We start from the raw sequence: 20,765 nt of genomic DNA, 5'->3' as shown, positions 1-20,765 counted from the left end.
GCTACAATAGAATGTTACATTTACATGCGTAACTCCTTTGAAAATCCCCGTTTTTGTATTTGGGTAGATACCTGTTTGTGGAGGGCTTTAATGGTGTTTCTTTGGTGGTCCTCATGCACATGCCAAATATCTTTTTTTCAGGCCAACAGGACTATTTTATTTTTCTGACAAATATCTCTTTAACACATTTTACAATAGTTATCCACTAGGGAGCAGTTGAGTGGCAGGGATATCATACTAAATGTTTCTGTGCTATGATGGCGGAGAGTGTGTCAGTGACCCCACACTCTCTGTGTTGTTTATATGGTATTGTTTATATGCTGTTGGAAACAATAGTTATCCAGAGACCTGAAATAATTTGTGTGATAATGTTGTGCAGCAGACTCACAGTTCTATACTCTTCAGGAAACATTTAAAATTAAGTGATATGAGTTTCTTTTACTAGGTGTGACAATTTTGCTTGATACTAATTAATTAATGCTACTGCAGAGATTTGTTCTGTGGGAAGCAATTTTATTATCTCTGGAACCATACTGACTGAAGTTCTATAGATTTTTTGCCTGCCTTTGGATTACCACAAACAAACAATTACTCAAGCCTGAAAAACTGAAGGAGAAACTGTGGTCTAGCACCGGGGAGTAAGTGTAAAGTGTGCCCAGAAACTACACACGCTTCGCATATACTTTCCCTCCCTGAAACTAAACCTAACCTTTTTTCACTGGGCCAAAAGAATGCATGCTGTGAACAAGTTTTTACATGGGTAAACATGTGTTTACCTACATAACATTTTTTAATATCCCTCCCCCCCCCCCCCCCCCCCCCCCCGGAAGCACTGCATGAAGTGTGTGTGAGGAGAGCTCCTCAGATAGAACATGAGACCAAGTCACACTATGCCTCAAATGTAATCCTCACTCTTACACTGAGTGCCTAACCTTCTGCAAGTGATCTTTTTTGTAGGCTTCACTTTTCTCTAAAGTGTTTGGACAAGTTCCTGGAAGAAAACTCCATAAACACAAGCTATGTAGACTTGAGGAAAACTACCATGGATCTGGCAGGAAATTCCTAGAGATCTAGAATGGCCTTGGTCTAAGACAGTGGACCCTTGGTCAGACCCAGCATGTCTCATGTTCTTATAAAGCTGTGCTGATTAGCATTATTGCTCATAATTTTCAACTGTGTGCTGATTCATCCATTTTTCTGTAAGTGTTATCATGCATGTGTACTTTTCAGTTTTCTCTAAAATCTTATCCCCCAGAGACAGTCCTGCAGTACCCTCCTGTGATTGACAGAAGGATACAGATATTTGGTGTCCTCTGTGAGAACAGCATTTGGCTTTCCTACCCCAAAGGGGGTGTAGGAGCTGCTTCATCAACATTTCCAGTCCTAGCCACCATAAGATACAGAGACCTGGTCCAGGAATAGAAAATTGGACTCCCATGTGACAGATTGAAGCAGTTACTATCAATCTGACCTCATAATCTGAATTCTAATTAAGTTTCTAGTGTAGAATTTGTTCTCATGTTCACCTTGCTTAAAACACAACATACATCAGAAGAGGAATACAATAAATTGCATCAATATTTTATTTGCATTTTGTAAACCTATCTAACATTAAAAACTATCTAACACACTCATACTATACTCATGCACTCACATCTAAAAACAAACATCTTCAAAAACATGAAAATCAAAAATGTTATCAAGTAGTTCAATTATAATATAAAGTGCAAATGCTCACATCATATTTTAAACGTTATACAATAAATAAACCAGGAGACTACTCCTGGTTTATTTATTGTATAACGTTTAAAATATGATGTGAGCATTTGCACTTTATATTATAATTGAACTACTTGATAACATTTTTGATTTTCATGTTTTTGAAGATGTTTGTTTTTAGATGTGAGTGCATGAGTATAGTATGAGTGTGTTAGATAGTTTTTAATGTTAGATAGGTTTACAAAATGCAAATAAAATATTGATGCAATTTATTGTATTCCTCTTCTGATGTATGTTGTGTAGTACTGTGGTGAAGAGGTTCTTTTCTTTGTATTGACCCTTGTGTGATTACACCTTGCTTAAAAGACATCTATGTTTTTCTGTCTTTAGCATTCCACGTTATCACGCAAGTTTGTGGAGGTGATGTCTGAGTACAATGCCACACAGTCAGACTACAGGGAGCGTTGCAAAGGAAGAATCCAGAGGCAGCTGGAAATCAGTGAGTGGAACACTTTGACTAGCTGGGAATCTTTGCAGAGTTGAAGAAGAGGCTATCGAAGGAGTTTGAAGAAAGAAAATTACAGTTGTCATTAGATATGGGTGTTCTGGTTGAGGAGGAGAGCAAGAGTTGGGAGAAGTTATGGTGCTGGATAAAGGGAAGAGGTGTAAGCTAAGATAGTAACTTTTTAACAGCCATGCGGGCGAACACATATGTGCATATGGCAGCTCACACAAATGGACATGGCCATTTTATAGCATACACGCATATGTGCGTATGATATAAAATCAGCTCTCCGCGTGTTCATGTGCGCGCAGTTTTATATGGACACACGCTTGTGCATGCAAAGGTCGACTCTGCCAAGTAAGTAGGGGATTTTATTTTGATAAGCGCTCTGACACAATTACCAGTTTCCCTAGTCCGTTCCCTGTTCACCCAGATAAAGGATCCTGACTTCTTAACCCCTAAGTAACCTTCCTCTATTTTACCCTGTTAGACATGACCCTTCAAACCCCATGACTAGCCCTGATTTTTTTATTTTAAAACTTACACGATATCCATAGCAGAAGTAAAGTTACGTAGTAGGGGACCTCAGCGTACTTTTGTGTATAAATACTGACGCGCACATTTCAAGTCACCTTCCCGGAATGCCCATGTCCCACCCATGCTCCGCCCAGACCACAACTCATCCCTTTTTTTTTAACTTTTTGATTTATGCGCATACTGGGAGATTTGCGTGTATCAAGTGTTCTCACAGGACAAGCAGGATGGTAGTCCTCACATATGAGGTGACATCATCAGGATGGAGCCCAATCACGGAACACTTTTGTCAAAGTTTCCAGAACTTTGGCACCTACTGGGCATGCCCAGCATAGCATCAACCCTGTAGCCAACAAGGGTCCCCCTTCAGTCTTCTTTTTTCCGTGCAGCAGTAGCCACGCGGGTTAAGGAGCTCTTCAGAGATTCCTGACAGGAATTTTCCTCACGGAACTTTGAAAATTTTCAAAACATTTTACCACACAAGGGTCCCCATATCGATTTCTTTGGTCCACGGTCAAACGGTAAGTTTTTTGCCCGTTTGTGGTCGATTACCGTCGAGTTTTTCCCTCGTGGCCTTCCAGCCATCGACCGCACCACGACTAAATTTTGTCGAAGCCATGGCGTCTGGTTTCCATCCGAGCCCCGACTGCACTAGAACAATGTCCATCACTGACCCTCACACGGTCTGTGTGATGTGCTTAGGGTCCGGCCACGATGTCCTTACTTGCACCAAATGTGCTCAAATGACACCAAAAGGTCGCAAGGCTCGACTGAATAAGATGGGTCTTCTCTTTCGGCCAAAAACCCCGACTCAATCGATAGCGTCGATGTCAAATGAACCAGTGCCATCTACGTCACGCCAGCACCGGGAATCCGCTGCTGTCCAACCAGCCTAGACGACTCCATGGATGTCGACCCCCCTCTGTTCCTCCTCTGGAAAAACACCGGGGGGGAACATCGAGAAAAACATCGACACCGTCATCGTAAAGCTCAGGCCATCGATACCGCTAAACTCTCGACATCGATGTTGTCTGAGCCTCTGACAAAGAAGCCCCGTACAGAAAAGGGTTCGTCCTCTCCTGTCTCTGGATCACCAAGGTGTTCCCCACCTGCACAGGTGCCGGGATCTGCAATTCCACCTTCAACGGTGGACCCTCTGGTTACGCCGGTGCTTCCTTTCACTCCGGAACTGGGTATTCATGCCCCAGGTTTCCATGAGGAATTGGATCGGATGATCCAAGAGGCCATCGGCAAAGCACTCCAGGGCTTCCAACTTCCATCGATGCCGGTGCCGGTTCCTCCTCCGGTCACCAACCCGATAGCCATGGCGCTGGCACCGCTATTGGCTAGAATGGACAAGATAATCGGTGCCTTCCACTGGTGGAACCGAGGGACCCGACTCCTTCCTCTCCAATTCTCTTGTCATCGGAAGAAGATGAAGAAACATCGCTCTTCATTCCACCATCAGGAGTGCCGCCACTGACGCATCCATCGATGTCACAGATTCCATCGGTGCCTCCGTCGATGCCTCCCTCAATGCCAGCCATATCACCATCGATGCCTCCATCAATGCCTTCGATTTCTCCTTCGGGACCATCGATGTCCAGGCCAGGGCCTTCAGGAATATCCCCGTTACTTCCTTCTGAAGAACACTTGGGAGCTAGTGATGACCCTTATAATTCTTGGACCGACGATTCGCCCCAGGATTCAGATGATCTACCTTCCCACCCTTCCCCCTCCTGATGAAAGGAAGCGTTCTCCTCCAGAGGACCTGTCCTTTATTAATTTTGTAAAGGAGATGTCTGAAACAGTCCCATTCCAGCTTCAGGTGGAAGAGGACTCTAGACACCAGATGCTAGAACTTCTACAATTTCTCGATGCTCCAAAGGAAATCATGTCCATCCCTATTTATGACATCCTTTTGGACCTTTTGAAGAGAAACTGGGAGCACCCTGGCTCTGTGGCACCTGTTAACCGAAAAGCAGATGCCACCTACTTAGTTCAGTCAGCCCCTGGCTTCCAAAGAACTCAGTTGGATCATCACTTGGTGGTTGTAGAGTCAGCCCAGAAGAGGGCCAGACGCTCCAAACCTCATTCATCCATTCCCCAGGGAAACATCAGAAGTTCCTAGATGCATTTGGAAGACAGGTATTCCATGGATCAATGCTTTTCTCTTGCATTGCATCCTACGAACTCTACATGGCCCAATATAATAGGGCTTTGTTCATGAAGATTCAAGACTTTGTTGAGGCCTTACCTCTGCAGTTCCAGGACCAACTTCATGCCCTAGCACAAAAGGGCTTAGATGCTGGCAAGCATGAAGTACGATCAGCATATAACATCTTTGACACCGCTTCCAGGGTGTCGGCAGTCGGTATCAGTGCAAGGATATGGGCCTGGCTGAAATCTTCAGACCTCAGGCCAGAGATATAAGACAGATTGGCTGATTTGCCCTGTGCGGAGGATAATCTTTTTGGTGAAAAGATTCAAGAAGCAGTGGCGCAGCTCAAGGACCACAAAGAGAGTCTGCACCAGCTATCCTTACTGCCTTCTGATCCCTCTTCTTCATCCAAAAGATCTTTTAAGAGGGATTCTAAAAGACAATTCTATCGGCAGAGGAGTTACTATCTCCCAGCTTCCAGGGGTCGGCCTTCTAAGCCTTACCAAAAAGGCCAACATAGGCAGCCTAGAGGGCAGAAGTCACAGCCCACCACTCAACCAGATCCAGCGGCAGGTTTTTGACTCCTTTCTAGAAAGCAGTACCCAGCTTCCACTTCCAACCATTCCGGTCGGCGGCCGGTTGTGCCACTTCTCCAGCCTATGGCACACAGTCACCACAGATCAGTGGGTAATTGCAGTGGTGTCTAAAGGTTACCACCTCAAATTTCTCTCTGTCCCATCGGATTCCCCGCCTCACCTGACGTGGGGAACATACAACCATTCACCACTCTTGGAGCAGGAGGTTTCCCTCCTCCAGTCCCGAGCAATAGAACCAGTGCCCCTCTCAGAACAGGGGCAAGGGTTCTATTGGAATTTCTTGATTCCAAAAAAGTCGTGGGGTGTGCCCAATATTGGATCTTTGCACTCTAAACAAATACCTACAAAGAGAAACGTTCAAGATGGTGACTCTGGGTTCTCTACTTCCCCTTCTTCCAAGGGGAGACTGGCTCTGCTCTCTAGACCTTCAGGACGCCTACATGCACATTTCAATTACTCCGTCACATTGCAGATTCCTGCGATTCCTAGTAGGCCCAAAACACTTCCAATATCGAGTGTTACCTTTCGGCCTAGCATCTGCCCCATGCATCTTCACCAAGTGCCTCGTGGTGGTAGCGGCCTACCTCAGGAGTCAGTGTGTCCACGTCTACCCCTATCTGGATGATTGGTTGATCAGGGCTCCCTCTCGGCAAGGTGCACTGATGTCCCTTCGCCTCACTTTACATTCCCTGATCTCTCTGGGTTTTCTCATAAACTATCAAAAATCCAGACTAGTTCCTTCGCAAACTCTATCGTTCATAGATGCCGACTTGGACACTCTAAGAGTGAAAGCTTTCCTATCTCAGGATCAAGCTCTCACTCTCGCTTCTCTGGCCCTTCGACTGCAGTCTCGACAACGTTCAACGGCACGTCACTTCCTGATATTATTGGGTCGTATGGCCTCCTCAATGCATGTCACTCCCATGGCTCGCCTCGCCATGAGAGTCATGCAGTGGACTCTAAGATCGCAATGGACTCAGTCTTCTCAGCCAATGTCCTCCTCAATCCGCATCACCAAACAGCTCCGTCTGTCGCTAGCTTGGTGGGCAAACCAATCCAATCTGGTACAAGGCCTCCCATTTCAGATTCCAGAACCTCAAATAACCTTCACAACAGATGCCTCCAACCTCAGCTGGGGAGCACATGTTGGAAATCTGCAAACTCAGGGCATCTGGTCTCCAGAAGAAGCCAAACACCAAATAAATTTCCTGGAGCTACATGCAATCAGATATGCTCTCAGGGCTTTTCAGGATCACCTCTCCAACCAGGTCATCCTGATTCAAACCAACAACCAGGTGGCCATTTGGTACATCAACAAGCAAGGGGGAACGGGCTCCTACTTCCTGTGTCAGAAAGCTGCACATATATGGGCGGAGGCCCTTTCCCCCTCGATGTGTCTCAGGGCCACCTACTTGCTGGGAGTGGACAATGTGTTGGCGGACAAGCTGAGTCGCACGTTTCAACCGCACGAGTGGTCCCTCAACCCCACTGTAGCGGACTCAATATTCCAACGTTGGGGTTACCCTCACATAGACCTCTTTGCGTCAATTCACAACCGCAAAGTAGGGAACTTCTGCTCTCTCACTCACAGTCAACACCGCCAGTCCAGATTTGCTTTCTTCCTTTCGTGGGCCAGCGGTCTCCTTTATGCATACCCTCCTCTTCCACTCATTCCAAAGTCTCTCGTGAAGTTGCTAAGGGACAAGGGACTAATGATTCTCATAGCTCCTCATTGGCCACGCCAGGTCTGGTTTCCAATTCTCCACGACCTATCGATACACCGGCACATTTCTCTGGGGAAGGACCCGCTTCTGATAACTCAGAACAATGGCTGCCTTTGTCACCCCAACTTCCAGGCCCTCTCCCTGACTGCCTGGATGTTGAAAGGTTAATACTTCAACCTCTTAACCTTTCAGAGCCGGTTTCCCGTGTCCTAGTAGCTTCACGAAAGCCTTCCACGAGGCAGTCTTATAATTATAAATGGAACAGGTTTATGGGATGGTGTACTTCCATGTTGCTCTCTTTAAGATATATTTATTATTATATTTGTCCAAGAAACCCTCTTTCATTCTCCGATATTATATACTTATATATCCCTTGTATATTGTTTCATAGAGCTTGTTACGTAGACCTTGTTACATAGACCTTTGTATATTGTTTCCTAGAGCTTTTAATTTCACATATCTCTTGTATATTTGTTTTTCCACTGTACTTTTACTGTTCGATGTAAGGGCTATGCCCACAAGTTATTAGTTGTATGTAAACCGATACGATGTGCAAACGGCTATCGGTATATAAGAAACTCCAAATAAATAAATAAATAAATAAATAAATGTCTATCGATCCCTTCAATTGTCCCACACTGAAGTTTCTGGACTATCTCTGGCACCTGTCAGAGTCAGGCCTCAAAACTTCTTCTATCAGGGTACATGTCAGTGCGGTAGCCATCTTCCATAAAGATGTGGGGGATGTACCCATTTTAGTACAACCCCTCGTCACACGCTTTTTGAAGGGCTTGCTTCACCTTAAACCTCCACTATGCCCTCCGGCCCCTTCTTGGGACCTCAACATGGTTTTGGGAAGGCTCATGAAATCGCCGTTTGAGCCTTTCCAATCCTGTGATCTTCGCTATCTCACTTGGAAAGTGATTTTTCTGTTGGCAATCACATCGGCTCGCAGAGTTAGTGAGTTACAGGCCTTAGTCACCTACCCGCCTTAGACTAAATGTCTGCATGACAGGATAGTACTCCGCACTCACCCTAAATTTCATATCAATCAATCCATTATACTACCCACTTTCTTTACTAGGCCCCACTCAAACACAGGAGAACAGGCTCTGCATACCCTTGACTGTAAACATGCTCTAACATTTTATCTAGACCGTACAGCTGCCCACAGGAAATGCACTCAATTGTGTTTCCTTTGATCCCATCTAATTGGGCAAACCTGTGGGTAAGCAGACTCTCTCCTCCTGGTTGGCAGACTGTATTTCCTTTTGTTACCAACAGGCAGGCATTCTGCTTCAAGACTGTGTTAAAGCACACTCTGTCAGGGCCATGGCAACATCAGTAGCGCACCTACGCTCAGTGCCACTTGCTGACATCTGTAAGGCTGCTACCTGGAGCTCTCTCCACACCTTTGCAGCCCATTATTGTTTAGACAAGGCTGGCAGACAAGATTACATCTTCGGCCAGTCTGTGCTACGCAACTTATTTGTGAACTGAGGTACCAACATCCTTCCGCCAACCCGGTAGGGTTCAGGATGCCCTCTACCAAATTCCACCCCAGTTCTTGTGCCTGTTGCATGTCTTTGGGTACATTTGGTGCATTGCTCGGGCATCCTCAGCTCGGTACTCACCCATATGTGAGGATTACCATCCTGCTTGTCCTGTGAGAAAGCAGAGTTTCTTACCTGTAACAGGTGTTCACACAAGACAGCTGGATGTTAGTCCTCACGAAACCCACCCTCAACCTCGCAGAGTTGGGATCGCTTACCATTTATTATTTTATTTTTCGCATGTACTTTTACTATAAGACGAGATTGAAGGGGGACCCCTGCTGGCTGCAGGGTTAGTGCCATGCTGGGCATGCCCAGTAGGTGCCAGTCAAAGTTCTGGAAACTTTGACAAAAGTGTTCCGTGATTGGGCTCCATCCTGATGATGTCACCCCATATGTGAGGACTAACATCCTGCTGTCCTGTGAGAACACCCGTTACAGGTAAGCAACTCTGCTTTTCTTAAAATCCATACATTGCGCCCCTGCCCAAGACACGTGCGCATCTTTCAGCTTTGGCGCACGTAGGGCTGTTAAAATTCACCTGTAAGTGAAGTGAAGAGGGGAAAGCAGTATGAAACTGCCCTAAGTTGCTGGTGAGTTAGGAACCTTGATCTGCATGAATGAAAATTTACCCTTGCTAAGTTCCTAAATTTAGGTGCCTATTTTTTACTAGATGCCTAGATTTAGGCCCTAAAAAGTGAACCTAGCCAGAGGTGAGGAAAGTAAGATAGGTGTTCAGTGCTGATTTCTAGCACTAGGCACCTAACCTAGGCAGACATAGATTTAAGTGCCTCATACAATTGAAATTTTGCCAAACTTTAGGCACCTAAAACTGCCTAGGTCAGGTACTCAGTTTCCTTTGTTAATCAGCTTCCAGATGTGTGAGGATTTGTCTGATGTGATGGGGAAGGAGCGTATGGATGTGAAATTCTAAGGGCTTCTTTAAGGTGATGGGGTAAGGGATTTCTTCCAGAGTATGCAGTTCCTGAGACATGAAGCGGATTTCTCAGAGGATTGAGGAGGCGGTGCTGCAGTCCTAGATGTTAGGGGAGTTACTTTTAGGTAGGTTATTATGTGGGAGATACATAGGGCTGGTTGGCAACGATGTTGTAAGAGATCTGGAAGTCATCACTGATCAGTAGGAAATTATGAGGTATCATGGAAGGTGAAATTTGGGGATCTGTGAGATTTGCAGTGGGTGATGGTATTTGAGCAGCAGTGGGAGGAATGGTGGGACCTGCAAATATTTGTATGTGATGCTCTTTGAGAGGTGGTAGAAGAAGCTATGAGACTTAGACAGAAGTGAACAGTGCTCTTTCAGTTGTATTGGGATTTGCAGATAGCTTTGAGTGTGCTTCTTGAGTGGCAGTGGGACTGGTGTTTGATCCCTAAGGAAGGTTTGGAATAACAGGTCACTTTCTACAGAAAAGGATATTTCATTGGATCGCATGATTCAGCAAGGGATGACTTTAGTCATTATGGCTCTAAGTAAAGACTCCCATAATTGAGAATGGAAATATTATTCCTTGTAATACATATTTGATGTCCTCTGACTACATGAAAACTTCCATATTTATCCATCACCTGTGAAGACCCCTCATAAGAATGAGAGGCTTTTGTATCGTGAGCACAGACTGACATGTATGTTATTTCTCAAGCAGATGGCAATATGCCATTTTATTTAATATCTTAAAAAGTGAGAAGTTCTTCATTGCCAAGGATTTGGATGGCAGGTAATGTTTATGCTTGGCAGGCAATTACTATTTATAACTGAGTGATGCAGCCACTGCTGACATGCTCCATATGTGTCAGGATATAGAACAAGGGGTAAGGGGCATTCATTTGCATGAGCTGTTACTGCATTCCACAGTAATAGACTGCACTGACATGTCACACACCTGCACATCCCACATGTACACATATTCCAGAATGGCTGCAAGGGGATGTTAGTGATAGACACCTACACAAACACACATTCCCACAATCAGGGGCTGCATTCAGTTTTCAGTTCCTGTTTTATTTTCTTTAATTTTTAATATTTCATTTCTACTTAATTCAGCTTTTAGGTTTTCACTCTTCTCAAAGTACATTAAACTGATAGCCCAGAAGGGCACCCACTTATTAATGAATGCTGAACATTACCTTACAAGTCCATTAAAGATTGTTTTAGTGGCCATGGCAAGGCCCAAAATGGCAGCATAAGAAGACACACGGAGAGAAGCTTTTTTACCTTTTGCTCGGTTTCCGCATGGTTAAGCGCAAAGGGAAGCTCCAAGGGTTTCCCTCTGCCTGTTCTGAGCCTCTTCCAAAGCACCAGGCAGTTATAACTGAACTTCTCTCCTTGTCCCCGATGGTGTTGGGTGTCTCCTTCGGTGCTGCCGGTCTTGAGGGAACAGATTGGCAGCTGGAAGATGTTCGGGAGGTCTCCCTGTGTCCTGATGTGAGAGTCCCTTCTTCACTGGCAGTTCTGATGGCAGTGTCATCGGTATGCGCTCCGGAGCTACAGGCATCTGGCTCGGGTTGGAGTGAAGGGGTACAGTGATGCTGGGTGCATCTGTTCCTGCAGATTTTACTTGGTCTGGAACTCGGGGTCAACTGCATGCCGGTGTGGAGGCTTTGGGTCCTGAGGTCAGTAATGAACATCCTTTGGTGAATTTCTTTCCTTTACTTCAGGCTCTGGCCCCTTCTGTTAGCTTATAGAAGCTCCATCAGTGAAGTTCTGCTTATAGAAGCTCCATCAGTGAAGTCCTGCACCCTGAAGCCTACTCCTGTTACTCTGGAGAGTATTTAGACGGTTCTTTCCTCTGTGGAGTCCTCCTTAGCTGTATTATCTCTTGCAGTGAATAACTTTAATAGCTGGATACAGTCTCAAAATAATTCCTTGGAAAATAATTCTCAATAAATGGTTTCACTTACGCAAGCTGTGGAAAAGCTTTCTACTGTTCAGCTGATTCTTGTCCAAGATAAGAATGTGTCTCACCATAGGTTGGAAAACTTGGAGAATTCTCAGAGATCTTCAAATTTGCATGTTTAAATTTTCCTATCATTTGCATGATTTCCCCTGAGGAACTTTTCAAGTCCTGTATGCATGATATTCTAGGTTTATCTCAGGGACTATGCCTTCCATCAGGAAAGAGTTTTATCTTCCTGGTGGAGGAGGGAAGGACCCTGGTCAGGCTGGTTTGGAATTAAAACAGCATGAAACTTTCATGAATATTTCTGGGATCTTAGAATCTTCTGTGATTGATTGAGTCTCACTGTGCTACCTTGCAGAGCTGGGTTCAGCTGTTTTTCACAGGCCAAGCAGGATGGTAGTCCTCACATATGGGTGACATCACAGGATGGAGCCCAATCATGGAAAACTTCTGTCAAAGTTTCCAGAACTTTGACTGGCCCCTACTGGGCATGCCCAGCATGGCACTAACCCTGCAGCTAGCAGGGGTCCCCCTTCAGTCTTCTTTTTTCCGAGCAGCAGTAGCCTCGCGGTTAAGGAGCTCTGAAGAGATTCCTGACAGGAATTTTCCTCACGGAATTATTTAAAGTTAAATTGCCCCACAGGGGTCCCGCCTCTAACTTTTCTCTGACTGCGGTACTCCAGTAAGTTTTTACCCGTTTTCCATCGATTACCATCGAGTTTGGCCCTCGCGGCTCAATTTTTTTTCAATGGCCATGGCGTCAGGGTTCCGTCGGTGCCCAGACTGTACTCGCACCATGTCTATCACAGACCCCCATGGAGTCTGTGTAATGTGTCTAGGCCGTGAGCATGATGTCCTGACTTGCACCAAATGTTCCCTTATGACACCAAAAGGTCACAAAGCCAGAATGGAGAAGATGGAACTCCTTTTCCGTGCTCAAACCCCGACTGCGTCCATTGCATCGACGTCGTCGGAACCGGCACCGTCAACTTCGCGCCAGCATCGACCACCGACCGGTGAACAACCGCCATCGACACCCTCTACTCCCCCTTAGGATCGAGGAGATTGCAGAGAAAAACATCGCCATCGACATCGTAAGACTCGGACCATCGAGGGAGCGAAATCATCAACCTCGCCGCCGTCCGAGCCGCCGTCAAAGAAGTCCCGTCCAGGAAAGTCACCGACCATTCCTGCGACCGGGTCTCCGAGGCAACCCTCACCCGATCGGGGTTTGGGAGCCGCGATTCCGCCTGTAAAGGTGGTCCCTCCGGCTATGCCTCTGCCTCCCTCTTCTGTTCCGGAGCCGGGGCTCCTTGCTCCAGGTCTCCGAGAAGAACTGGACTGGATGGTTCAGGAGGCCATCGACAAGGCGATGCAACGTCTCCAGGTCCCTCCGACACCGGCACCAATTGTGGAAACTGTCATCGACCTGATTTCAGCAGCGCTGGCACCGCTGCTATCCAGAATGGAAGCACTGATGATCGCCCTTCCTCCGATGGATCCCGGGTCTCTGATGCTTCTGATGCCCTCCCCGATGACTGCTTCATCGGGAGGAGAAACACCGTTCCGCATCCCTCCTTTGGGTGTGTTGCCTCAGCCATCGATGCTGATGCGTCCCTCGCCATCGATTCATCCATTGATGCTGATACGTCCGGCGCCACAGAGTCATCCATCGATGCCCTTGATGCCTGCACCAGTGCCTTCGATGCCATCATCGGTGCCTCCGGTGATTCCTCAGATTTTTTCGAAGCCTAGACCAGGAACCTCAGGTATCCAACCCCCTTCACTTCCTAAAGGACAGTCTGCTGATCCTTATGACACTTGGGGTGATGATACTTCAACAGACACCGATGACTTACCTTCACCACCTTCTCCCACTGAAAGTAAAAAGCGTTCTCCTCCAGAGGACCTTTCATTCATAAATTTTGTGAAGGAAATGTCTGAGTTGGTTCCCTTTCAACTTCAGATGGAACAAGACGATAGGCACCAGATGATGGAGTTACTCCAATTCCTGGATGCTCCCAGAGTGATCACCTCTATTCCCATTCATCAGGTCCTTCTTGATCTCCTCAAAAAGAACTGGGAAAACCCTGGATCAATTGCTCCAGTACATAGGAAGGCTGACACTACTTATTTAATTCAGTCAGCCCCAGGCTTTCAAAAATCCCAGCTTGACCACCACTCAGTTGTGGTAGAGTCTGCACAAAAGAAGGCGAAAAGGTCAAAACCCCACTCGTCTACCCCGCCTGCTAAGGAACATAAATTCCTAGACAACATTGGTCGACGAGTATTCCAAGGGGCCATGCTCATCTCCCGAATTGCTGTCTATCAGCTTTATATGACCCAGTATAATAGGGTCATCTTTAAGCAGATACAGGACTTCTCAGAGTCCCTTCCAGAACAATTCCAAGACCAGCTACAAACCCTTGTAAACAAAGGATTTGAAGCAGGCAAGCATGAGATTCGAACATCTTATGACATTTTTGATACCTCTACCAGAATGTCTACAGCAGCTATTTCGGCAAGACAGTGGGCCTGGCTCAAGTCTTCTGACCTCCGCCCAGAAGTGCAAGACCGGTTATCCAACCTACCATGTATCGGAGATAATCTGTTTGGAGAACAGATCCAACGAATGGTGGCCGAATTAAAAGACCATCATGAGACTCTCAAACAGCTCTCTTCAATGCCTTCCGACTTCTCCTCAAGACAGCCCTTCAGGAAGGACTCCAAGAAGTTGTTCTACCTTCCAAGGAAGGCCTATCCGCCACCACCAAGGTCCCGTGTTACCAGACCTTATCAAAAGCCTCAGCCTCGCCAAACCCGAAAACAAAAGCCACAAGCAGCTCCCCAACCAGGACCTGCTTCAGGTTTTTGACTTCCGCTTGAAGAGCAGCAGCCAGATTCCTCTGCCAAGCATACCAGTGGGAGGTCGATTGTGCCACTTTCACAACATGTGGCAGTCAATCACGACAGACCAATGGGTATTGGCAATCATTGCTCGGGGTTACCATCTCAACTTTCTCGCCTTGCCACCGGACTCCCCACCTCTTCAGGTGTGGGGGAAGTCCGACCACTCCATTCTTCTGGATCAAGAGGTCTCCCTCCTTCTCCAGTCAAAAACAACAGAACCCGTTCCACACTCGCAGCAAGACCTAGGGTTCTATTCCCGGTACTTTTTGATCCCCAAAAAATCAGGGGGTGTTCGTCCAATTCTGGACCTACGTGCTCTCAACAAGTACCTCCAGAGGGAAAAGTTCAAGATGGTAACCTTGGAATCGCTTCTACCTCTTCTGAAAAGAGGAGACTGGCTCTGCTCTCTGGACATCCAGGAAGCATACACCCACATTGCGATCACTCCAACTCATCGCAAGTACCTGAGGTTTTTAGTAGGCCTCAAGCACTATCAATACCGAGTGCTTCCGTTCAGCCTAGCGTCTGCACCACGAGTCTTTACCAACTGTCTCGTAGTTGTTGCAGCTTTCCTCAGGAAAGAAGGTGTTCACGTCTACCCCTACTTGGAAGACTGGTTAATCAGAGCTCCAACCCAGCAAACTGCTCGGTCGTCCCTCGATTTGACTCTACACACCCTGATTTCACTCGGATTTCTCGTCAATTACAAAAAATCCTATTTAGTCCCATCTCAAACCTTGTCGTTCATTGGGGCAGACTTGGACACGTTGAAGGCAAAGGCATTTCTACCTCAACAACGAGTGCTAACTCTCATGTCTCTCACTTACCAGTTGCAGTCTCAGAATACTGCAACAGCTCGCCAATTCCTTGTCCTTCTCGGACACATGGCATCCTCAGTCCATGTCACACCAATGGCCCGCTTGGCCATGAGACTCATGCATTGGACTCTGAGGTCACAATGGATTCAAGCTATTCAGCCTCTGTCGACCATTGTCCACATCTCCGACTCTCTCTGTCTGTCTCTCGCCTGGTGGAAAAATCAGACCAATTTCCTCCAGGGATTGCCCTTTCAAATGCCAGATCCTCAAGTCATTCTCACCACCAACACTTCCAACCTCGGCTGGGGAGCCCACGTGGCCGATCTGCAGACACAAGGAGCTTGGTCTCCAGAGGAAGCCAAACACCAGATACATTTCTTGGAGCTTCGAGCAATTGCGATATGCTCTCAGGGCTTTTCAGGATTGCCTTTCCAATCAAGTCATCCTGATTCAGATGGACAACCAGGTGGCCATGTGGTACATCAACAAGCAGGGAGGCACAGGCTCCTTCCTTCTGTGTCAGGAAGCTGCGCAGATTTGGGCAGAAGCTCTCTCTCACTCGATGTACCTCAGGGCCACCTACTTACCGGGAATGGACAATGTGCTGGCAGACAAGCTGAGTCGCGTCTTCCAACCGCACGAGTGGTCTCTCAACCCCTCGGTAGCGAACTCAATCTTTCGACAATGGGGATACCCTCAGACAGACCTCTTTGCGTCCCCTCAGAACCACAAAGTGCACAATTACTGCTCTCTCATTCGCAGCAAACACTCTCAGCCCAGAGAGGGAGGGTCTGCTTTATGCATTCCCTCCACTTCCTCTTCTCTCGAAGACTCTCGTGAAGCTACGTCAGGACAAGGGAACTATGATCCTGATAGCACCTCACTGGCCACGCCAAATGTGGTTTCCAGTACTACAGGATCTTTCCATCCGCAGGCACATTCTCTTGGGAAAGAACCCGCTGCTGATCACCCAAAACAACGGGAGCCTACGCCATCCCAATCTTCAGACCTTGTCCCTGACGGCATGGATGTTGAAAGGTTAATCCTTCAACTACTTAACCTTTCCGATCCAGTTTCCTGTGTCTTGATTGCTTCACAGAAGCCTTCCACGAGAAAATATTACTCCTATAAATGGAAAAGGTTCACATCATGGTGCACTTCTCAGTCCCTTGATCCCTTTTCCTGTCCAGTCCCAAGGTTTTGGACTATCTCTGGCATCTATCAGAGTCTGGTCTCAAAACATTGTCCATCAGAATGCGTGTCAGTGCGGTAGCTGCCTTCCATAAAGGTGTCGGGGATGTCCCTATATCAGTACAACCCCTTGTAACATGCTTTCTGAAGGGCTTGCTCCACATCAAGCCACCTTTACGTCCTCTGGCCCCTTCTTGGGACCTTAATCTGGTTCTCGGTCGGCGAAACCACCATTCGAGCCTCTTCACTCCTGTGACCTAAAATATCTCACATGGAAAGTGATTTTCCTTTTGGCTCTCACTTCAGCTCGCAGGGTTAGTGAGTTACAGGCCCTAGTTACCTATCCGCCTTAAACTAAACTCCTGCAGGACCGGGCGGTACTCCGTACTCACCCTAAGTTTTTTACCTAAGGTAGTTTTGGAATTTCACATTAATCAATCCATCATACTACCTACCTTCTTTCCCATGCCCCATTCCAGTCCAGGGGAACAGGCTCTGCATACTATTGACTGCAAACGGGCTCTAGCTTTTTATCTAGACCGTACAGTTACCCACAGGACAAGCACTCAGTTATTCGTCTTGTTCCACCCCAACAAATTAGGGCAACCTGCGGGTAAGCAGACTTTCTCCTCCTGGTTGGCGGACTGCATATCTTTTTGCTATCAGCAAGCAGGCATTCCTTTTCAAGACCGTGTTAAAGCACACTCTGTGAGGGCCATGGCGACTTCAGTAGCACACCTAAGATCGGTGCCGCTTCCTGACATTTCCAGGGCTGCCACCTGGAGTTCTCTCCATACTTTTACAGTCCACTATTGTTTGGACAAAGCCGGAAGACAAGATTCCATCTTCGGCCAGTCTGTCCTGCATAATCTGTTTCCAACGTAACGTACCAACACCTTTCCGCCTACCCGGTGGGGTTCAGGATGTCCTCTACCAAATTCTACCCCAGTTGTTGTGCCTGTTGCATGCCGTTCGGTACTTTTGGTGCATGTTCAAACATCCTCAGCTCGGTACTCACCCATATGTGAGGACTACCATCCTGCTTGTCCTGTGAGAAAGCAAATGTTGCTTACCTGTAACAGGTGTTCTCACAGGACAGCAGGATGTTAGTCCTCACGAAACCCACCCGCCACTCTGCGGTGTTGGGTTCGTAACATTTTGTTATTTTATTTTTCGGCACTGCCTGTAGCTTTCAAGTAAGACTGAAGGGGGACCCCTGCTGGCTGCAGGCTTAGTGCTTTGCTGGGCATGCCCAGTAGGGGCCAGTCAAAGTTCTGGAAACTTTGACAGAAGTTTTCTGTGATTGGGCTCCATCCTGTGATGTCACCCATATGTGAGGACTAACACCCTGCTGTCCTGTGAGAACACCTGTTACAGGTAAGCAACATTTGCTTTCTGCATCCAGGGCAGATATACAGAAATACCCCACAGCCCCTCCCCTTTCACTTACCAGGGTCTGCTCTGACACCTGTGTCAGGTCGATACTCTAAGGCCGCGGTAGAAAGAGTGCGGCAGTGCCGAGCGCACCCTCGTTCCCCGCACGCACAGTTCTCTTCACATACCGATCGATACTCTATGTAAATTACTTGCAAATGCAAGCCGCGTCTGCGAAGCGTTAGGCGAAGGTTAGGCCCGCGCAACCCATTTTACTGTATAGGCGCTTAATACAGCGCCTATACAGTATCCTGGGTGCGCTGGTCCCTGTCATTTCAAATGACATTTGAAATGACAGGTACCAGGAAGTGGATGGTTTCCCCCCTCCCGAAGCAAGGCGCAGGGCGAAAATTAAAACAAAAGGGAATAAAGTGTTATATATATATATGTATGTATATATATATATATATATATATATATATATATATATATATATATATATACATATATATATAAATACCTTGTCACTTTCCGAATCCCCCATCTCCACACGGGTGGGCGGGCATGCGGTCATCGAGGCGGCGGCGGGAGCCGGCGGGCAGGTGGGCGCCCGTTCATCCAGGCGGCGGCGGCGGGAGCCGGCGGGCGGGTGGGCGCCTGTTTGATTCAGGCGGGAGCGGGCGGGTGGGCACGCGTTTGATCCAGGCGACGGCGGGAGCCGGCGGGCGGGTGGGCGCGCATTTGATTCAGGCGGGAGCGGGCGGGTGGGCGCCCGTTTGATCCAGGCGGCGGCGGGAGCGGGCGGGTGGGCGCGCGTTTGATCCAAGCGGCGGCGGGAGCCGGCGGGCGGGTGGGCGCGCGTTTGATCCAGGCGGCGGCGGAAGCAGGCGGGTGGGCGCACGTTTGATCCAAGCGGCGGGGGGTGGGCGCCCGTTTGATTCAGGCGGCAGCGGGAGCGGGCGGGTGGGCACACGTTTGATCCAGGCGACGGCGGAAGCCGGCGGACGGGTGGGCGCGCGTTTGATTCAGGCGGGAGCGGGCGGGTGGGCGCCCGTTTGATCCAAGCGGCGGCGGGAGCCGGCGGGCGGGTGGGCGTGCGTTTGATCCAGGCGGCGGCGGAAGCAGGCGGGTGGGCGCGCGTTTGATCCAGGCGGCGGGGGGTGGGCGCCCGTTTGATTCAGGCGGCAGCGGGAGCGGGCGGGTGGGCGCGCGTTTGATCCAGGCGACGGCGGGAGCCAGCGGGCGCCCGTTTGATCCAGGCGGCGGCGGGAGCGGGCGGGTGGGCACACGTTTGATCCAGGCGGGAGCCGGCGGGCGCCCATTTGATCCAGGCGGCGGCGGGAGCGGGCGGGTGGGCGCGCGCTTGATCCAGGCGGCGGCGGGAGCCGGCGGGCGTGCATTCTTCCAGGCGGAGGGAGCTGGCGGCAAAAGCGGCCTCCGGCAGCCCCCGCCGGCAGTGAATGAATGCACGCCTGTGTACGCCCGTGCGATTTCGGCGCTCAAGGCGTGACGTCACGACGCTTGACGTCACGCTTGACGTCATTTACATATCATATACATGCTGCGTGCGGAAAAGGTTACGGGTCAGTTTCAAGAAGCGCTAAGGACGCGTGAAACTGGAGACTGTATCGCAGAATCGCCTTACGCGTCCCAATTGTGCGCCCACAGCGAGTTAATCTCCAATCGCACCTTACAGTATCGAGCTGACAGTGCTTTCTCCTTTAGCAGCAAAGGCACAGCTGCTTATAGTGATGGCAGCTTCAGCAACATATCCCTCCCTCTCTCTCTCCTCCTGCCCAGCCTCCCTCACTATCTTTTCCCCAACCCCATGCCCAGTAATCCCTTTCTCTTCCCCTTCCTCTTCCCCTTCCTTCCTTCCCCTGTATCCCCCTCTCCCCTTCAACTCCTTGCCCTGTATCCCTCAATCCACTTTGTGCCCTGAGCCCTGCTCTTCCTCCCTCATTCCTTGCCCTGCGTCCCCCTATCACTTGCCCTAGATCTTCCTCTTTCTTCACCCTCCCCCACTACTTGTCTTGCATCCCACTTTCACCCGCTCCAACAGCAGCAGCCCCCTCTTTCTTTTTACCCCATCCCGCCTTGTCTACTGTTCAGCAGCAGTCCATTCTTTGGTTCCTCTTTTTACCCCTTCCCAGTGGCAGCCCCCTTCTCTCTCCCTCTTTTTGTCTCTCCTCCCTCCTATACTCCTTGAGCTGCAGTGCTGTAGATTTTCTGCAGTGGCAGCAGCAATAGCTGAAGAAACTTAAAATCAACACAGGGCCAGTGAGACATGAAGCAACCTCTACTTTTCTCCTACACAAGCTTATACATTGCAGTATCCTGAAAACCTGACTGGCTGGGGATCCCCCAGAAGAGATTTGGGAACCACTTTTCTAGGTCCTTCAACCTTATGTACCCTCCTCAATTAATTTTCTGGCTTAGAATCTCTCCTTGATTTTTTATAATTAAACTCGACTATCATCATGTCTCCACTACAACCCTTCCCAGAACAAGCCTTGGGCACTTATCTGGCTAAATTATAGCTGGCTAATAAGTAAGCTGGCTAGAATTTAGCTGGTTAAGTTAGGGGCATTCTGGACCCATATCTGAGAGGAGTTGTTAGCCGGTTAAGTTAGCCAGCTAACCCTGATATTCAGAGTTAGTAGGTTAACATAGCTGGCTAAGTCTGGTTGGGCCAAAGAGCTATTCTAAAGTTAGCTGGTTAAAGTTAGCAAGCTAAATTTAAGAGCCAGCTATATTCAATAGTG

At 48.2% G+C, this 20,765-nt stretch overlaps 1 protein-coding gene across 1 annotated transcript in view; it reads left to right on the top strand.

The window, feature by feature from the left end:
* STX1A (syntaxin 1A) overlaps positions 1 to 20,765 on the top strand; it is a 447,455-nt gene that overhangs the window by 308,795 nt on the left and 117,895 nt on the right. The window contains exon 6 of the mRNA XM_029613098.1: positions 2,110 to 2,218. Within this exon, the coding sequence (XP_029468958.1) occupies positions 2,110 to 2,218 (109 nt within the window). The remainder of the gene's footprint in view (positions 1 to 2,109; positions 2,219 to 20,765) is intronic.

Source organism: Rhinatrema bivittatum, chromosome 8, assembly GCF_901001135.1.
Source record: "Rhinatrema bivittatum chromosome 8, aRhiBiv1.1, whole genome shotgun sequence".
NCBI classification, from domain to species: domain Eukaryota; kingdom Metazoa; phylum Chordata; class Amphibia; order Gymnophiona; family Rhinatrematidae; genus Rhinatrema; species Rhinatrema bivittatum.
The sequence above is the reverse complement of the archived record's forward strand: the minus strand, read 5'-3'. Positions and strand labels throughout refer to the sequence as shown.